This window comes from Myxine glutinosa, chromosome 7, assembly GCF_964187855.1.
Source record: "Myxine glutinosa chromosome 7, kmMyxGlut1.1, whole genome shotgun sequence".
Taxonomy (NCBI): Eukaryota; Metazoa; Chordata; class Myxini; order Myxiniformes; family Myxinidae; genus Myxine; species Myxine glutinosa.
The window spans coordinates 33,776,149-33,795,533 of NC_136267.1; the positions used below are offsets into that span (position 1 = coordinate 33,776,149).

The window sequence follows — 19,385 nt, forward strand, 5'->3', positions numbered from 1 at the left end:
GTTACGCCGTAGCGTGATCAATGCAACACTCACCCCCGATGACAGCTACACGGACATGGTAGAGATAACTGACTAGTCCCATTGTCCACGACTCATCGGCCATCGACCGCATCAATATGGCGGAACCTGTGACGACGAGGATCATAGGAGTTTTAAACAGTTTTTTGCTATAAATGCATTCTAAGTATTATACTTATCACGGTCATCTCAAAAAGATCATCCGCATATTCTCAAGTAATAACTTAAAAAAAAAAAAACGGAAAACATGTTCAACCAATGAATTCGTGCACTAATAATTCACGGAAGTCGGCGACCGGCACAATAACCGAGAATCTTCGAGAATTCACAGAACAGTAATGAACGGCTAAGGTCTGGAAACAGTCGATATCTACTTTACATTTACGTCACGCATTCATGGCTATATTATATTCAAATCATCGACACGAGTGAAGCAGAACCTAGGCGAATAATGCATAGTTTGCCATTGCTATTCCTAGTGGTATTCAGAACAGAAATTAAGAATTTGTCCAGGGTAGGCCTACCATGTTCTGAAATTCTACTCTGCTGCTCTTGCTTCTTTTCTACTCTCTTCAACCTGTGCTTCTCATTTGGCCATCCCATGTCTGCCTGTGAAGTCCGTCAACTTCACATATGTTTACAAAAAATGTGCAAAAAGGAAACCTCTCTCCCCTAGGCCAGGAAGCTTACTTCCAATTGCAAGATCAAGTCATGAAATTAATCATCGCTGCCGATGTCCTCTTTCCTGTTTTCAAACGGCCTGTTATCTGACCATCAGTTTGAATTCTGTCCCAGACAATCAACTATGGACATGCTGCTGCTGTGCTCTCACCAATGAACGGATTCCCTGAATCTTAACCATGAGGTCAAGGCTGTATCTTTGGACAAATCGAAGGCATTTGACACAATCTGGCATTCTGCTTTACTCACAAAGGTCACAAAAAGGCCTGCAACATTCAAAGTTGCCTTCGTGCCTGGCTTTATTCATTCCTCCACTCACACAATCAACACGTTGCTCTCAAAGGATCTTTCTCCTCTCGTCTCCCAGGGAAAGCTGGAATGCCTCAAGGCAATGTTTTGGGCCCAGTCTTGTTCCTCATCTTCATAAACAACTCCCAAAGCTTAGGAAAACGTCTTTTCCTTTTGCAGTACCCTAATTACTCGATGGGCAGACAGCAGCTGCAACACTTTCTGCTGATCTGAAAATCACTAGATGCTGGTCTGGTAAATGGAACATGTCCTTCAATCCTGGAAATTATCACAGTCTTATTCTGTTGCTCTGGAAGGTTCAATAAACAAATAAAAACTCTCTATTTACATGGTCAGTCATTGAAAAAGGTTCAGTATCTTTCACTTCTAGGCCTTACTACTTGCAGCCTACAAGGCCTTTGTCCATAACTCAATGGAGCAACACCTCCCCTATGGGCTGGCACCTCAGTATCATGTCTCTCCTGGAATCTGAAGAACAAAATGCTCTCAAAATTATTGGAATCTTCCATAATGAGGCCGTAGTGGAGGTCAGTTTCCCTCACATTCCAGGCAGGTCGGTGACTTTCCAATATTTTACGATCTCTCCTCTGGTCTTGCTACCTCAGTTTTCTCAGCCCTCCCCAACTCCAGAATGTATATTGGGAGCGGTAGGAAGGCTCATGGTAATTATCCTCTGGGGTATATACATTACAGTACATCTACGCTCGGGTCCGTTAGTCTGTGAGGGACGCAATAAGCATATAATACCTCAAGAACACCGGGTTTCCTCCCCTCCAGTTTAGTGTTAAACAGCAGTAGCGACCGTTTAAAAACATAATCATACGTGTTTGTGGTTTTTATATTTTTGTACTTCTGGTAGTGGTGCCCCCACGAAACACTACGGTAAGCTATTTATACACGTTAACACAGCGTTTGTTCAAGGGGGGAAAATCCCTTGGGGAGGGGGAATATTATTAGTATTAATATTGTTTTGTAATAACATTTATAATAAATAAATAAATTCCCTTTTTAAGGCCATTTTCCCTGCTAGAGTGGGGGTTAGCCTTGCAGGCCTCATGCCAATCATCATGGTTCCCTCTTTTTGAGGCAATGTTTTAAGGCTGGATGCCCTTCCTGAAGCCAACCCTTTAGTCGCCTCTTACGACACGCAGGGATATGGTGTACCTATTTTAAACCGGGGCACACACCGGCACATTCATCCCAGCAAGCTGGTACTCAATTTGCCGATCTCGGAAGGACGACAGGCTGAGTCAACACCCCTGGCATTAATTCAGCGATCAACCGGGATTCAGAACCCAGGATCCTAGGATCCCAACTGCACCCTAACCGCTAAGCCAACACCAGACTATTGTCTGCCATCCCCATGGATGGACGTTAAACTGGGCAACCCATCTGCTAGCATTAGTAGGTGGACGTTAAAGATCCCAGAGTGTCCTTCGAGAAGAGTAGGCAAGCTATCGGTGGCAGCCAGAACAAATTACAAATTCCTGCCATAACTTACTTAGTCTAAAGTCAGGCAGGGCCAGCCAGTTTGTGAAAGACTTGGCCCAAAATCTTTCCCGGCCAACCCCATGAGGTGGGAATAATTGTGCCCGTTAAAGTCATCATGATCGTTTTCACACATTGTGACAGAACAAATGTATCCATCATGAGGCACTGTCAATGTGCAATGATAAGTTCACAAAAGCAACTAAATTCTGAACTGAAATAATCTGTTGTTTCTTTTTGTCGTATCTAAAAATCTTAAACCGTGTCGATCTTCAGGATCGAGCGTTTTTCCTCCCACCAGAGACTTCTTATACATTCAATTGTCGTTTGTGCATGGAAATCCGAGGCACAAACCCCACTGAGTGCCATGATGGAGTGATTGACCTCCCAAACTGCCAGGCTGGTATGTATACAGTTAAAGCTGTCATATCCAAATTTCACCTGAAGATGGCAGGAAGAAAGCCTCAATTAACTAACTGGTACTGAAATCCAGTGTGTTGCAGTGTACAGGAGTTTCAGCTGGCAGAAAGAAGACTGAAAGTTCCTCAGGAGTTCCAAGTCACGGTAAGGATCATTGTGCCCTGCACCCTGATGGTTTCTATGTTCTATAATACTGAATACTTAACACAGGGAACCATATATTAATATATATTATTTATATATATTATTTATATTATTTCCTCCAACAAGATTTCTCATGGAATGTCATATATCAGCTTGAAGAACTTTTATTTTGGCCAGCATTGATTATAATGTATATATTTCAGACTCCATCCCTTTGTCCAATATCAGGTGATGTTCAAGTAACTCCTTTTAATGTTTTACTATAAAACTGAAACTCTTCATACCTTACTGCTCTTCAAACTGCCACTTGAGGAGATACATAATGTATTTAACTACATGTAGGCCACAGAGCATCCGATATGAGTCTGGGCGCTTTGTGGTTCAAACACTTGCTGGCCGAATCATACCAATAACTTTATTAAAACGAATGGCACGTGCTGCTTCCTTGATTGATGCTCAGCATTTAAAAGGATAGAGCATGGACAAACAATGCTGGGGAAGGCAATGGCAATTCACCCCAATATAACCCTTGCCAAGAAACTGCAACACCAATGGTCTGGAAAGTGTGTGGTTCATCAAAATAGAAAAATGCCACAGAAATTTGTATTGAACATTGAGGCCAAGTGAACTGATATGCTTCCATTTCACCTGCGACATGGTCTACAAGAGCTCTGTGTGGTTGTTGCTGTTTTAGCTCTTGGGGTCAATTTTTGAAATGTGCACCCATTGGTTGAACAGCTGCCGGACCCCACCCACATTTGCCGCTTGCCTCCACCCATCATGGTACCCAAACAAAATAATATGGCTGCCATCTTGGTTTTCTAGTGGGCTTAAGACATCAGCCCTGTAGGCCTCTGCTGTTTATACATTACCCGGGTTCGTTGCGTCAGATTTCCATTGGCTTTGTTTGGGTCGAGTATTACTCACGATGAGGGATCCCGAATCAGTACGTACAGTATGCGCTTCTCTAAAAAAAAATTGCATTACGTAATTTTTGAATGGCCCGATATTGGGGTTAAACTATCCATGACAATGTGACCAATCAGCACGTTCTGATATAACCGTGGCAGAGGCTGACATGTATGAGGTGTCAAGTTAATCTTTTAATAGCTCATTAAATGTGTGTTTCCCAATCATGACATTCATATTTTAAGAGTGCTTTAAATGCTCATTTCCCAATTGACCTATTACCAGATTTCGTCACAGGTTGTGACCACAGTGTGGTCATTCTTGTTATACACCGGTCAATCTCATGAAGGAGCAGAAATGTTCAAGAGTTGTGGCATCTATACAAAGACTGAAAATCATTAACAGAGACATGCAGTTTGGAGTGAAACTGGCAGACAGGTCACGCCCAGGGAACATCATTCATATTATCTGGGCCACCTATTTCAGCACTCCATACAATAAGATGCTTCAATACCACTACAGCCTCGAGCCTCGATCTCTCTTTCAACGTCGAGCCTTTTAGCTTCCCTTTCAAGCTCCAATCTTGTCTTTTCAGCTCCGAGCCTTAATTTTAGATTCCCTTTCAGGCTTGAGCCTTGGAACTTCCTTTTCAGCCTCGAGCCTTTTATCTTCCCGTTCTGACTCCAGCCTTCTTGCCTCAATTTCTCAGCTCTGAGCCTTTTATGCTTTTCTCGTCCCCTGCTCCATGCCCTCAGGTCCCCTCTTGCTCGATGACGAACCCCACAGGTTGTCCCAGCATTCCAGTTAGAGTTTATGAACCACTGTGCTGCCAAGGAGAGAAAAAAGGGTCCATCCAATTGGAAGGCACTCCCGTCCCATCCACAACGCTTTGTGCCACACACAATTCTGCCAGTGGATGATTGATCCCGGATGAGCCCCCACAATGTCACAACATGTGATGATCCTTTGATTGATTGTTCCGCAATGGCAAATGAGAGTCCTCCAACCAAGAGTTTATTCAACAAACCAAATGTGCCATGGCATACACACAATAACTCGAGACCTCCACCCCCCTTCCTTCTTCTTAATTTCTCATCTGACATAAAGAGAATCTCCACGAAAGTTCTTCCTTACACAAGTAGCTTGGATTTTCTGGGTGAATGGGTGAATGGGGGGCGGGGGGTGAGGGCTGGGAGGGGATTGGGAAACGCCAATGTCTCTTTCTTTTGACTAAACCCATCAGCGAAGCGGACGAGCAGGATCCATTGGCAGTCACCGTGCTGTAGGCCAGTTTGTGCAGAACAATAATATTTAGAATGGAAGACTGTGCAGTGAAGGATCTCTGCTTCGCTCCTGGGAGATCGATTGCCTATCTTACGAGAATACAAACTTCATAAACTGATGAAATATTCCCATATACTCGTCGAGATTATCGTAATCTGCGGATTCAATACAGACACATGAACCAAAATAGCAATTTTTGGTAAACAGGACGACTAAATGGTCCATCAGCAAAGTGACAGGTAGGCTTTGCTAGTATTATAGTAATGTAGATAACTACTTGAGGATTCGATCTGAGCTTGAATCACATGGTGTGGCTTCAAATCAACATGTAATTCTCTCCCGGTAAGTGTCAGTACAGCATCGTGTTTCAGCAATTTCCGAGGATTGTTTCCCAGGTAGTGAGCCTGGTGATCAAATACGAACGCCGACGGCTTGAAGTGGTCTTCGAAAACAACACGATATATTGAATGAACATACGCTTTGATCCAATCAAAATGAAAGCCTATCACAGCATAGTTTTTTAACTCTTCAAAAATGTATATTAAAATGCTGTTTCCTTTTATTCTATCAGGAACAACCCATTCATTATTTTCATAAAAATTGCTTCAACAAACGGACACACAAAACATACAAAAAAGGGAGACAAGATGGGGAGAGAGAGGGAAACACACAAGTACAACAGCAGAGAACAGGGACAACGGAAGATCTGTGGGAGGGAGAGGGCTTGGGGGGAGTAGGCATGGGAAGGTGGGGAGGGAGGGGGGGGGGGTGGGAAAGTATAAAACACATGGGCACTGCTGGAGCTTCCAGGAAAGAAAAATGTCGGTATTTCAAAAAAAAAGTGGATATGGGGTGAATTAACGGGGGTAGAAGAGATCAAGGTTTTGGATGGGGGAAGATAAGAGATGGTGGTGAACAGCTGTTTTAAAGACCTGGAGGAAGGAGTGGGATTGAAGAGAGTGAGGGAGTTTGTTCCAGAGGCAGGAGTAAAGAGGAATGAAGGAGTGACGGTGAGCAGAGATTCTTGATTTTGGCAATTTCACCAGAAGAGGGTTACTGGCAGATCTTGTGCGACCTGTAGGGATATTTGGGGGACAGAGCACAGATAGAGCTGGGGGAACTAGGCCGGAGAGGAGTCGGTAGAAGACAGAAAGACCACCAACCTGCCTGCGGTGAGTGAGTGAAAGGCCCTCGGAGTTAGCTTCATCGCGGGAGATTCCAATGATTCTGAAAGCTTTGGTTTCAACAGCGTGAAGACGAGCTAGGTGTGAGGCAGGAGCACCAGCCCAGAGGGGAGAACAGTATTCCATTGAGCTACAGATGAAAGCCGTGTATGTGGTGAGGAGCTCAGGTGTGCCAAGGAAGACGGAGGATGTCTAGGTGGCGACTGGCTTTGGAGGCCAGCTTGGAAATGTGGTTTTCCCAGGAAACCCCCAGGAAAATCCCAGATAGTGAGACCCAAAGGCTTGAGTGACAGAACTCCTTGGAGAGAATTGTACAGAAAGTAGATAGGAGGGTTGTCCAGTCGGTCTTTTCGTAGAGACATAGTAAGAGTGTGAGATTTGTCAGGATTGAAAGACATGTTCCACTTGTTTGACCAGTCTGTGATTTTGTCCAGGTCTGCAGAGAGTGAGGAGGCTGCAGACTGCCGATCTGAGAAATGAGGAATGGAGCGGCAGAGTGTGGAGTCATCAGCAAAGAGATAGAGAGGATTTTCAAGAGAGTTAGAGAGATCATTGATGAAGACCAGAAAAAGCACAGGGCCCAGAACACTGCCTTGTGGAACTCCAGCCTGAACAGGAAGGGGAGATGAGAGAAACCCATTCAGGGCCACACGTTGACTACGACCAGAGAGGAAGTCCACAAGCCATGCATGGAGATTTCCATGGATACCATAGGAGGAGAGTTTGGTGAGCAGAGCGGGGTGCCAAACCGTATCGAAGGCACGTGATATGTCAAGGGAGACAGCTCTAATTTCCTGTTTGGCATTGAGGACCTCTATCCATTGTTGAGACAGGAGAAGCAGCATGTCCAGAGTAGAGTGACCTGGTCTGAAACCAAATTGATGATCAAAGATCAAGCCATTGGAGAAGAGGAAAGATTTGATATCTGAAGCAATGATGGAATGCATTGCATTGCTGATTTATTTTCTTATTTTTAATTTATTTATTTGATGAAGTCTTATTTCCCAAAACCTCCTCACATTGAAACGTTTAGTTCATCCAGCCTCTTCTTTCACTTGCAACCAAATTTTCCTCCATACCTCCAACCAAAACCATTCTTGACACCACCCCACCCACGATGTCTGCCGCAGGTTATCAAGACCAGGAATCCTGAGACATCAATTTTGCAGAGGCTGTGTACACAGGACAAAAAATTTCCCTTCATCTCCATTCATAGTGTCAAACCCCTACATGTCAGTAACCTCCCCCCCCCCCCCTAATATGCTCCCCCCTCAACCTGTCCCTTCTCAACTTCCACCTCGCCCAGTCCCCTCTCAGCCCTCCCAGCTTTGCCACTGCCTCCCCCCTTCCCGGCTCCGCCCATCCCTCTCCACACCTTCCCGGCTTCACCCTACCTCGCACCCCTTTCCTTGCTGTTTTCCGCATTCCTAAGTCCTTTCAGCAGCTCCCCACATGCCCCCCTGAGCCTAAATGTGTGGACCTGAAGTATCGGAGGCCTCTGCTCCAAGGTGACAGATCTCTCAATCCAGGCTGCTGCTGATAGGCTGGACATCATCTGTTTAACAGATGAAAAGCTGCAAAAATGGATCCCCTTAACCACAGACCCATGAGCTTACTTCCAATAATCAGCAAGGTCATGTAATCCATCATCGCAGTTGAGACAAAAACATTCCATTTCTCCAACAGCCTCATTTCAGATTCAGGCCAGGTCACACTATCTTCGACATGCTGCTTCTGCTCTTCCAACAACGGATTGTGGCCCTCAATATCAGATATGAGATCAGGGCCGTCTCTCTCGACGTATCACGAGCTTTCGATACAGTTTGGCATCCCGCCTTGCTCTCCATACTGTCTGCCTATCGCATCCACGGCCATCTCCACTCTTGGATGACTGAATTCCTCCACTCTCATAGCCAATGTGTGGCTCTCAACGGCATCCTTTCTTCTCCTATTCCTGCCAAGGCTGGAGTGCCCCAAGGCAGTGTTTTAGGCCCAGTCATATTCCTAATTTTCATTAATGATCTCTCTGACTCTCTGGAAAATAATCGTTATGTCTTTGCTGATGACTTCACCCTCTGTTGGGACATCCCTCATCCTTCTGACAGACAGGTAGCAGCCTGTTCCCTCTCTTCAGACCTCAACAAAACCACAAACTGGTCAAACACTTGGAGTATCTTTTAATCCCGAGAAATTGCACACACTCACTCACTCTCTCTCTCCGAAAGGATAGTAACACAACTCTACTTTCTCAACAGCCCTCTCAACGAAGTTCAGTCACACAAACTCTTGGGTCTCACAATCAGCCATGATCTCTCTTGGGCAAACCACATTTCAAAGCTGGCCTCTAAAGCCAGACACCGACTGCGCAACCTCTGTTGTGCAAAGTCCTTTCTTAGCACACCTGGAGCTCCAATTCACCTGGAAGGCTTTTATCCGCATCTTGGTGGAGTACTGCTCTTCCCTCTGGGCTGGCTCTCCTGCATCACATCTTGCTCAGTTTGACGCCAAGAAAACCAAGGCTTTCAAGATCATTGGAATCTCTCACGATGAAGCTGAGTTTATGGGCCTATTACTTTGCCATCGCCTACAGGTCGGTGGTCTCTGTCTTCTTCCGCCTCCTCTCTGGTATTTCACCCTATGCCCTCTCCATGCTTTGTAATCACCTCCTCTCCCCAGGTATCTGCAGGATGCATGTGGTCCACCAGCAAACCCCTCCTAGTGAATCTGCCAAAATACAAAACCGCTGCTCACCTCCACTAATTTCTTCCTCTTTATTCCCACCTGTGGAATCAACTTCCACACTCGATCTCTTCAGTCTCATTCTTCCTTCCAGGACTTCAAGCAGATGCCCACTACCATCTCAAATCACCCCATCCAAAACGATGATATTTTTCACTCATTAAACACACCCCTCCCAAAGTTTTGCTTCTGTATCCATCATCTTGCCTTCTCCTCTACACCTCATCATTACCTGCATTCCTTGTTTCTCCGACTCTGTCTAATTTCTCCCTCTGTCCTACTGCTGGTGTTTCCCCCTTCTCCTGCTGTTTCCTTTGCTATGTTGTGTCCTGATCTGTTTTGTGTTCTCACTCTTTCACGAGCCTCGAGTATGTACACAAAAAAGTCCTTTTTTTCTCTCAAGACTTTGCGGGGTAAGGTTCTGTATCAATATTGTCCACCTTATGTCCACCCTAAAAAACACTATGATTAGATATTTTAACCAGTAAGTTTTGTCTGAATCGTTCAGTGTGTCAGCGTGAATCTACCGCTCAACCCATACACTTTTTTTTTTTTTTTTTGGTATACTGAATCGAGGCTCGTGAAAGAGCTAACATTAACTTCACAAACAAATCGACCAGACAAACAAAATACACAAAAAGAGGGAGCGGAAGACAAGATGGGGAGAAAAGGGGAAGCACACACACACAACATCCGAGAGCAGGGAGATGTGTGGAAGGGAGAGGGCCCGGGGGGAGGAGGCGTGGGAAGTGGGGGGGGGAGGGGAGGGAGAAGTATAAAGTACAAGGACACCAAGGACTTCCAGGACAAAAGTTGGTATTTCAAAAAGTGGATTTGGGGTGAAATTAGCGGGGGTAGAAAAGATCAAGGTTTTGGATGGGGGAAGATAAGAGATGGTGGTGAACAGCTGTTTTAAAGACTTGGAGGGTGGAGTGGGATTGAAGAGAGTGAGGGAGTTTGTTCCAGAGGTGGGAGAAAAGAGGAATGAAGGAGTGAAGGTGAGCAGAGAGTCTTGATTTTGGCAGTTTAACCAAAAGAGGGTTGCAGGCAGATCTTGTGCGACCTGTAGGAATATTTGCGGGACAGAGCCCAGAGAGAGCTGGGGGGGGCAAGGCCAGAGAGGAGTCGGTAGAAGAGGGAAAGACCACCAACCTGCCTGCGGTGAGTGAGTGAGAGGCCCTTGGAGTTAGCTTCATCGCGGGAGATTCCAATGATTCTGAATGCTTTGGTTTCAACAGCGTGAAGACGAGCTAGGTGTGAGGCAGGAGCACCAGCCCAGAGGGGAGAGCAGTATTCCATTGAGCTGCGGATGAAAGCCTTGTATGTGGTGAGGAGCTCAGGTGTGCCAAGGAAGGACTTTGCACGACGGAGGATGCCCAGTCGGCGACTGGCTTTGGAGGCCAGATTTGAAATGTGGTTTTTCCAGGAAAGATCATGGCAGATAGTGAGACCCAAAAGCTTGAGTGACAGAACTTCTTGGAGAGGATTATTCAGAAAGTGGATGGGAGGGTTGTCCAGTCGGTCTTTTCGGAGAGACATCGTAAGAGTGTGAGATTTGTCAGGATTGAAAGACATGTTCCACTTGTTTGCCCAGTCTGTGATTTTGTCAAGGTCTGCAGAGAGTGAGGAGGCTGCAGACTGCCGATCTGAGGGATGAAGAATGGAACGACAGAGAGTAGAGTCGTCAGCAAAGAGATAGAGAGGATTTTCAAGAGAGTCAGAGAGATCATTTATGAAGACCAGAAAAAGCACAGGGCCCAGAACACTGCCTTGGGGAACTCCAGCCTGAACAAGAAGAGGAGATGAGAGAAACCCATTCAGGGCCACACGTTGACTACGACTAGAGAGGAAGTCCACCAGCCATGCATGGAGATTTCCATGGATACCAAAAGAGGAGAGTTTGGTGAGCAGAGCGGGGTGCCAGACCGTATCGAAGGCACGTGATATGTCAAGGGAGACTGCTCTAATTTCCTGTTTGGCATTGAGGACCTCCATCCATTGTTGAGAAAGCAGAAGCAGCATGTCCAGAGTGGAGTGTCCAGGTCTGAAACCAAATTGATGATCAGAGATCAAGCCATTGGAGAAGAGGAAACATTTCATATCTGAAGCAATGATGGATTCCATGACTTTGCTGATAATTGGGAGAAGGCTGATTGGTCTATAGTTGCTGGGATCTGTTTTTGCACCTTTTTTGTGCAAAGCGGTGATGTTGGCAGATTTCCAAGCAGATGGAAGATGACCTTGAGCAAAAGAGAGGGTGAAAAGAACAGAGAGGGGGAGTGAAAGAGCGGAAGAACATGATTTTAGGACCCGTGGGCTGATGCCGTCAAGTCCAGTTGCAGAATCAGAGTCGAGGGTTGACAGAAACTTTTCCACCTTGTCAGGAGGAAAGGACACAGAGTCCAGGAGCAGCTGGGTACGACTGGGTACGGTGGGTACAGAGAGGGATGGGTTTGGGACACAAGATTTAGAGGCAAACACAGAGTTGAGGCATTCAGCTTTTTCACGTGCGGAGTCAGCCGTGTGGCCATTTAAGGTGAGGGAGGGGATGGAGGGGGAACAAACACCAGAAACAGATTTCACCAGACGCCACCAGGATTTGGAAGAGGGAGACAGATAAGAGAGTTCGGTCCTGAGGACGGAGAGATATTGTTTCCTGGCTCTCCTGAGGGTGGACACACACTTGTTTCGGGCTTTGTGAAAGGAAATGAGATTTCCTTCCGTTGGATTTGCTTTCCAGGAGACGAAAGCAAGTTGTTTCTGGGCAATAGCCTCACCACAAGAATCCGTGTACCATGGAAGGGAGGAAGGGTATGACAACTGAAGACGAGAAGGTATAAATCTGTGCACGAGAGAGAGCAATTTACTTTGGAAGAATTCCCAGGATGAGTTGATGTCAGGGGTGGTAGAGATGGGAGACCAGTCCAGATGATTGATGGCTGCTTGAAGACCGTGCCAGTTGGCCTGAGTGAAATGCCAGACTTGTCGACGCTGAGGAATCTCTCTGAAAATGGTCAGAGAGATGTCCACTTTAACAAGCACATGATCAGAAGAGCCGATTGGAGCAGAAGAAGAGCAGCAGACATTTTCAGGGAAGTTTGTCATAACCAAGTCCAGAAGAGAAGATTCTCCATTGACTGAGATCCGGGTTGGGAAATTGACAGATTGTGTCAGTCCCAGTGAGTCACAGAAGTCCTTTGCTGAAGAGCCATGGCTGGTGAGAGAGGTACCCACCCCCAGCCAACTGGCATGGTGACAGTTGAAATCACCACATATGAGGAAGAGAGAGTTGGGATGGGTAGATAGAAGTTGGTCCATATTATCAGACAGCGAGATGTAGATGGAGTCATCACTGTTTGGTGGACGGTACAACACGCATATGAACAAAAGGTGGGAGCGAAGGGGAAGCCGTAGCCAAAGGTATTCCTGGGGGTGAGGTGGAGAGAGGGCAGTGCAGGGCGAGTGAGGAAGAGAGTTTTTTATAAAGATAGCAACCCCACCTCCAGGACAAGGCTCAGGTCTATCATACCGGAGGAGGGAGTAACCTGGGAGAGATACCAAGGAATCAGAGACATCATGAAGGAGGAAGGTTTCTGTTAAGCAGATCACGTCTGGTTTGTCAGAAGCAACCTGTATGGAGAGATCAGTTAAGTTTGAGCGAAGGCCCCGGATGTTTGAGGTCCATACTGTTAAGGAAGAGGAAGGGGGAGCATCGGATACAGAACAGGGGGGGGGGGGGGGAGCGGTAGGGCAGGATGTGGAAGAGGAGGAAGAGGTAGGGAGAGCTGTTGCAGGTGTGTCAGAGATTACAGAATAGCTTGGAGAAAGGGAAGAATGGGGCGGACAAAAGGTTTGATGGTGTTTGGGTGAGGCGCAGTGAGGTGTTATTTGAGGAGGGGGAAGAGTGAGGCAGAAGGTTGAGGAAGATGAAGGTGAAAGTTGGAAGGGGGAAGAAGCGGGGAGGACGCTTTGAGGTGGAGGGGTGAGAGGGGAGTCTAGGAGGGGAGGAGTGAGGGAGAGTCTCGGAGGGGAGGGGTGTGGGGGGAGTTTAGGAGGGAAGGGGCAGCGGGGAAGATTTGAAAGGGATGGGTGTTTGGGAAGATTTGGGGGGGAGGGGCAAGGGGGAAGATTTGACAGAGATGGGTGATGGGGAAGATTTGGAGGGGAGGGGTGTGATTGGATTTTGAAAAGTGTACGATTTATGGGAAACGAACATTTATTGCAAAATGAGTTTCTTGAGACATTCGAGTCAAAAATACGTTTGAGGACGCTGAAGGGTGGGTGGAGTTCTGGAGAGTTTAGGGAATGAATGAAAGATGCACTGTAAGAGATGGAATTTTTTTTTTGAATGAATATAATTGGTGAGCAAGTCGAAAGCATCCTTTTATAGAGGAAGTAGAAAAAAGTGTTATAGAATATGACATAATAATAAAGTTCTTCAGGGGACAGATGAAACATGTATTAACAACTTGATCACGTGATCTCGAACAACGTGGTCGAAGAACGAAAGAACAAATATCGAAGAACGAAAGAGCAAAATAACGAAGAACGAAAGAACAAATAAGAACGCACAAGCGGATAAGAACAGGGAAGGAAAAAAAATTTTGTTTTTTTTTGAGATTTTAAAACAAGGGAGTATGGGTGAAAAGACCGTGAAAAACAGAGACCGAAAGTAGTTGCAGCGCGATCCAAGAACTGCTGAGACAAAAAACAAAAGCCTCAAGCCAAGGTCTGAGGACACGGTAGCCGACTAGTACTACACTAGGCCTCAGAATACACGATACGAAAAAACCGACGATTCTGTACACAGGTATGAAAAACCAACACCGAGAAACCTATTAAAGTCACCCCAATAGGTACATGCACCGAAAGAAAGATAAAGATACGACAAAAACACAAATGTGAAAGATCACTTAGCTTCGAAAGCGTGAGCGCATGGAACAGCTTCGAAAAGACCACACTGCGCAACAGACACACAAATCACTTGTGACACCAATCAAGGCTTGTGGACGAGGAAGAAGCTATCATACTTTGAATGGAACAGTGAGGTACATGGAATGTGTAAACAAACCTGGGATGAACCTGAAAGATTCCCATTACTATGTAAACATTGGAACATATGTAAACATATGTAAACATTGGAACTTTCCAAGTCGATTTTGAATTTATTCTCAACTTTTCTGATATTAAAATAACAATTTCAGTCATAATATTAATAACAATGATGATGCATAAATCGACAAATAAATCTTGCTTGTCAAAATTTTCACCAATATGAATGGTTTCCTGAATATATCTAAATTATTGAGAGTCTGTAACTATTTCTTTACAAGATGCCTAATAGATGTCAGCATACACTAACTCTCTGTCTCTGCACTAGGGATCCACGTATACTGTACGCTGGATACTAATGTAACTTTTCACTGCAAACAAGATCATATGTTTTATGGGCCTGTACAAAGAACATGTCGAGACGGACATTTGAGCATGCCAAGCTGCACACAAGGTATACAATCTCACTTTTGGTGCTTGTTGAGTTGAATTCCAAGGAGAATGGGTTTTCATTTCTATATATGCACAAATATAATTTCCTGCCGATGTGTGATAACTTGTAGATTACTCCGACTCGCATAATATTTCCAGATTCCACTTAATTTCTTTATAAATGTCAAAACATCGTCTCACCACTGAGAAAGGAAAATCCGTTTATGGAATGGGCATAAGGGATTGAGAAACCAAGCGACCTCCTCAATCATATTCAAAACAGACTTAGACTGAGGCTAAGTCTGCTCTTTCCCGTTTGTTTCAAAATATGTGGAGTAGCAATTAGTACAAATTGTAGGTTGGCTTTGCCTTTTTATGAACAAACTAGGAGAGTACCCACCCTCTTGGTGGGTAAAGTTTGCATATTACTCGCTGAAAAAGGAAGTCTGTGTTTTGCAAGAAGACTACAGATGTTTGCGTGGTGTGCACCTAAAAGTTTCTAGATCTAGATAGTCTAAAATAAGGGTTCTTAAACCCAGGGTCGCAACGCAAACTTGAAAAACCTCCTTCAAAATCCCGGTTATTGAGAGGGCATTTTTATGTGAAAAGAGTTCTCTCCGACGATTTTTATTGCAGGTACCGTTACCATTTGGGTGGTTCTATCAGCAGCTCCCCCCCCCCCTACTCCCCCCGCCATTTTTTACCATTTGGGTCGCGAGGCAAATGTGATTTCAAACTTTGGGTCACGGACAAAAAAAGTTTGGGAAACGCTGGTCTAAACGGTCTAAAGTTGTCAAACCTCGATTCCGATTCTGCAACTGGACCAGATGGCGTCAGCCCACGGGTCCTAAAATTATTCTCTGCCGCTCTATCACACCCTCTCTTTTGCTCAACGTCATCTGCTATATGCTTTGAAATCAGCCTGCCTTGCAACTACAGACCAATCAGTCTTTAAACTCACAACTACAGAGTCAGTCTCAGTCTCAGTCTCAGTCTCAGTCTCGGTCTCAGTCTCAGTCTCAGTCTCAGTCTCAGTCTCAGTCTCTCTCTCTCTCTCTCTCTCTCTCTCTTCTCTCTCTCTCTCTCTCTCTCTCTCTCTCTCTCTCTCTCATCTCCTGCTCCCTTCATTATGTATTACTAGGGCGTGCCCGTACGTGGGTGCAAAAAAACATGCGTGCAAACAACAACAACAAAAAAAAACTTTGAAACCACGTGGCAGTAACGACCACAGAACCCCCCCTCTATTTACATGAAATGGTTTGGTCCATTCGCAAAGCCAAAGCGAACGTCTTGCGAGTACGGTAGAACCCCCCCCCCTCTATTTACATGAAATGGTTTGGTCCATTTGCAAAGCCAAAGCGAATGGCTTGCGAGTACGGTGACCATACCTTGGGAACCACTTGTCCGATTAATTTCAAACCTTGAAAAGGCACATCCTCGGGTCCCCAGCAATATACCTGGCAAGTTTCAAGTATATCGGACCCGTGGTTGTCGAGAAACAGCGGTCACAGACAAACACACACACACACACACACAGACACACACACATACACACAGAGATTACTGGAATTATAGATAGATGTGTATTTATGTTTCTGTTCATGTTTTTGTGTTTATGTGTTAGCTCTTACACAAGCCTTAACTTTGTATACAAAAATGAAAATAATAAAAAAAGAAAAAAATGCCCCGTGATGTATCAAAGTTTGTTCACAGCATTAAAAATGCATCATCTTTGATCAAACCCTCTCCTTCGACAAATACACTAAACAGATCACAAAGACAGCCTTCTTTCACCTGAAAAACATCGCCCGTCTCCGTCCATCCCTCTCCTCCACGGCTGCAGAAACCCTCATCCACGCCTTCATCACCTCCCGTCTGGACTACTGCAACAGCCTCCTCTATGGTTCACCCTCAATAATCACCAATAAACTCCAATACATTCAGAACTCCGCTGCCCGTCTACTCACCCATTCCTGGACCCGTGACCACATCACCCCCGTCCTTTATAAGCTTCACTGGCTCCCCATCCCCGAGATAATCCAGTACAAAATCCTCCTCTTGACCTACAAAGCCCTCCATAACCTGGCCCCATCCTACCTGACTGACCTCCTCTCCAGACACACTCCCACCCGCAACCTCCGCTCTGCTGGTACCAACCTCCTGACCCCCCCCCCCCCATCTGGACCAAATTCAGATCCTGGGGGGACAGGGCCTTCTCCATCGCTGCTCCCACCCTCTGGAACTCACTACCTCACACCATCAGAGACTCCTCCTCGCTCACCACATTCAAAACATCACTCAAGACCCACTTGTTCAACACTGCATTCAACATTTAACCCACAGCATTTAACCCCTGACTATCTCTTCTCCTTCTCCTTCCTTTTGCTTTGATTATTTACCTATTGATTTTTGTCCTTTTGCACTTGTTTTTTGTACTATGTCAAAGCGCCTTTGGGCTTCTTAAAAAGCGATATATAAAATAAATGATTATTATTATTATTAAAAATAGCGTCTGAGGGAGTCAGTGATGGGGTGGGGGGGTGGGTGACTGTTGCTCCTGGTCCAGGTGAGCTTCAGGACCCATGGTCCTATTTTCTTCTTGGCTCATAGCGGTGATTCTCAAAAAGTTGGGCATTGAAAAATTTCGACTCCGTTAGTAATTCTTGGAAAAAATGCCAGGGGCATATTAAAAGGGCCCCTTTTTATGGGATGTCCAATGTGGCAAACTATAGAAAAGAAGGGATATTCTAGGGATAAATGCCAAGGGCAAAGAAAAGGCCCCTTTATATGGTATGTGGCATGTGGCAAACTCTAGAAAAGAAGGGACATTCAAAAAATCTCGGGTGCATGCTGGACTACCCTTGTATTCGTAGGAGAAACCAAGTAATGCTCTAGAAAAGTTCATAGAAAGGGGTGCCCTACATACAGTCACGTGAAAAAGTAAGTACACCCCATGTAAAGTTTTGACTTTTTCAACATATTTCAACATACAGCTATTTGATCGTCATTTCAACAATATTGAAAGATAAAGGTGATATAATATAACAAATATCATGAAACATTTACATTTTGTAGTCCATTGTATAATTTAAATAAACATTAATGCAAATTTCGCATGTGGAAAAAGTAAGTACACCCCTACATTTATCACTACTTCAAATACCTAAAATTAGAATCAGGTGCACCAGCTCAGGTGCAAATGATTAGAACATCGTTAGAGAGGATCTTGGAGGAACCTGTCTTATTTAAACCTCAGACATTTAGTTTGGTTTGCTCATTGTTGTTGAAGTGTGTGGCGTCACCATGCCTAGATCAAAATAGCTCTCTGAGGCCTTCAGAAAGAAGGTTATAGATGCCTACGAGTCTGGGAAGGGATTAAAAAAGATCTCCAAACAATTTGAAATCAATCATTCGACTGTCCGGAAGATCATCTACAAGTGGAGAAGATTCCAAACAACGGCCAACTTGTTCAGGCCAGGCCGCCCCAGCAAGTTCAGCCCGAGAGCAGACCGCAAGATGCAGAAAGAAGTCTCTAAGAACCCCAGAATGTCATCACAGGACCTACAGGTAGCTCTTGCCACTGTCGATGTCAAAGTGCACGAGTCTGCCATTGGAAAGAGGCTGCACAAATTTGATCTACATGGGAGGTGTGCCAGGAGGAAACCTTTGCTGTCCAGAAAGAACATCAGGGCAAGACTAATGTTTGCCAATGAACACCGAGGCAAAGACCAGCACTTCTGGAATAATTTGCTCTGGACAGATCAGTCAAAGGTAGAGCTATTTGGCCACAGTACCAGAAGACATGTTTGGCGAAAACCAAAGACAGCATTTGACCACTTGAACCTGATACCAACTGTAAAGCATGGTGGTGGAAATATTATGGTTTGGGGCAGCTTTGCTGCATCAGGGCCTGGGCAGCTCACCATCATAGAATCCACTATGAATTCTTCATTGTACCAGAGGGTGCTTGAGGATAATGTGAGGCCATCTGTCGGAAAGTTGAAGCTCAACCGAAGGTGGACCTTGCAACATGACAATGACCCTAAACATACCAGTAAATCCACCAAGGAATGGCTGAAAAGAAAGAAATGGAGGGTTCTGGAATGGCCAAGTCAAAGCCCAGATCTAAATCCCATCGAGATGTTGTGGGGGGATTTGAAACGAGCTGTGCATGCAAGAAACCCCTCAAACATCGCACAGCTGAAAGAATTCTGCACGGAGGAGTGGGCAAAAATTTCTCCCAGTCGATGTCAAAGACTGGTAGACAGTTATAAGAAACGCCTACTTGAGGTTGTTTCTGCCAACGGGGGCAATACCACCTCTTAGAGCCAAGGGTGTACTTACTTTTTCCACATGCGAAATTTGCATTTATGTTTATTGAAATTATACAATGGACTACAAAATGTAAATGTTTCATGGTATTTGTTATTTATGGTTATCCATATTTATGGTTATCCATATTTATTTATGGTTATTTATGGTTTCATGGTTATCCCTTTATTTATATTATATCACCTATATTATATCAGATTATCAACTTGTAGTTTACCTCCCCTACCCCCACCCCCTATCCCCCACCACACTTTCATTCCATTTTATTGCGGCACTGAGACAGTTATTCTCACAGACCAACTCAACTTGACGCTTCTGACCTGCCAAAGTCTGACTGAGTTTAGTCAGTCACCTTCGTAGCTCCATTGCAAGGCTCCGAATGAAAACAAACGA

The 19,385-nt window shown here is 45.1% G+C and overlaps 1 protein-coding gene across 8 annotated transcripts in view; it reads left to right on the top strand.

Annotated features, from left to right (window-relative positions):
* LOC144888208 (complement factor H-related protein 5-like) overlaps positions 1 to 19,385 on the top strand; it is a 121,084-nt gene that overhangs the window by 53,003 nt on the left and 48,696 nt on the right. For 2 of the 8 annotated variants that reach the window (XM_078781431.1, XM_078781435.1), the window contains 2 exons: positions 2,773 to 2,899; positions 2,990 to 3,060. The exons of the other annotated variants lie outside the window; for them this stretch is intronic. In XM_078781431.1, the coding sequence (XP_078637557.1) occupies positions 2,773 to 2,899; positions 2,990 to 3,060 (198 nt within the window). The remainder of the gene's footprint in view (positions 1 to 2,772; positions 2,900 to 2,989; positions 3,061 to 19,385) is intronic. 8 annotated transcript variants of the gene reach the window in all.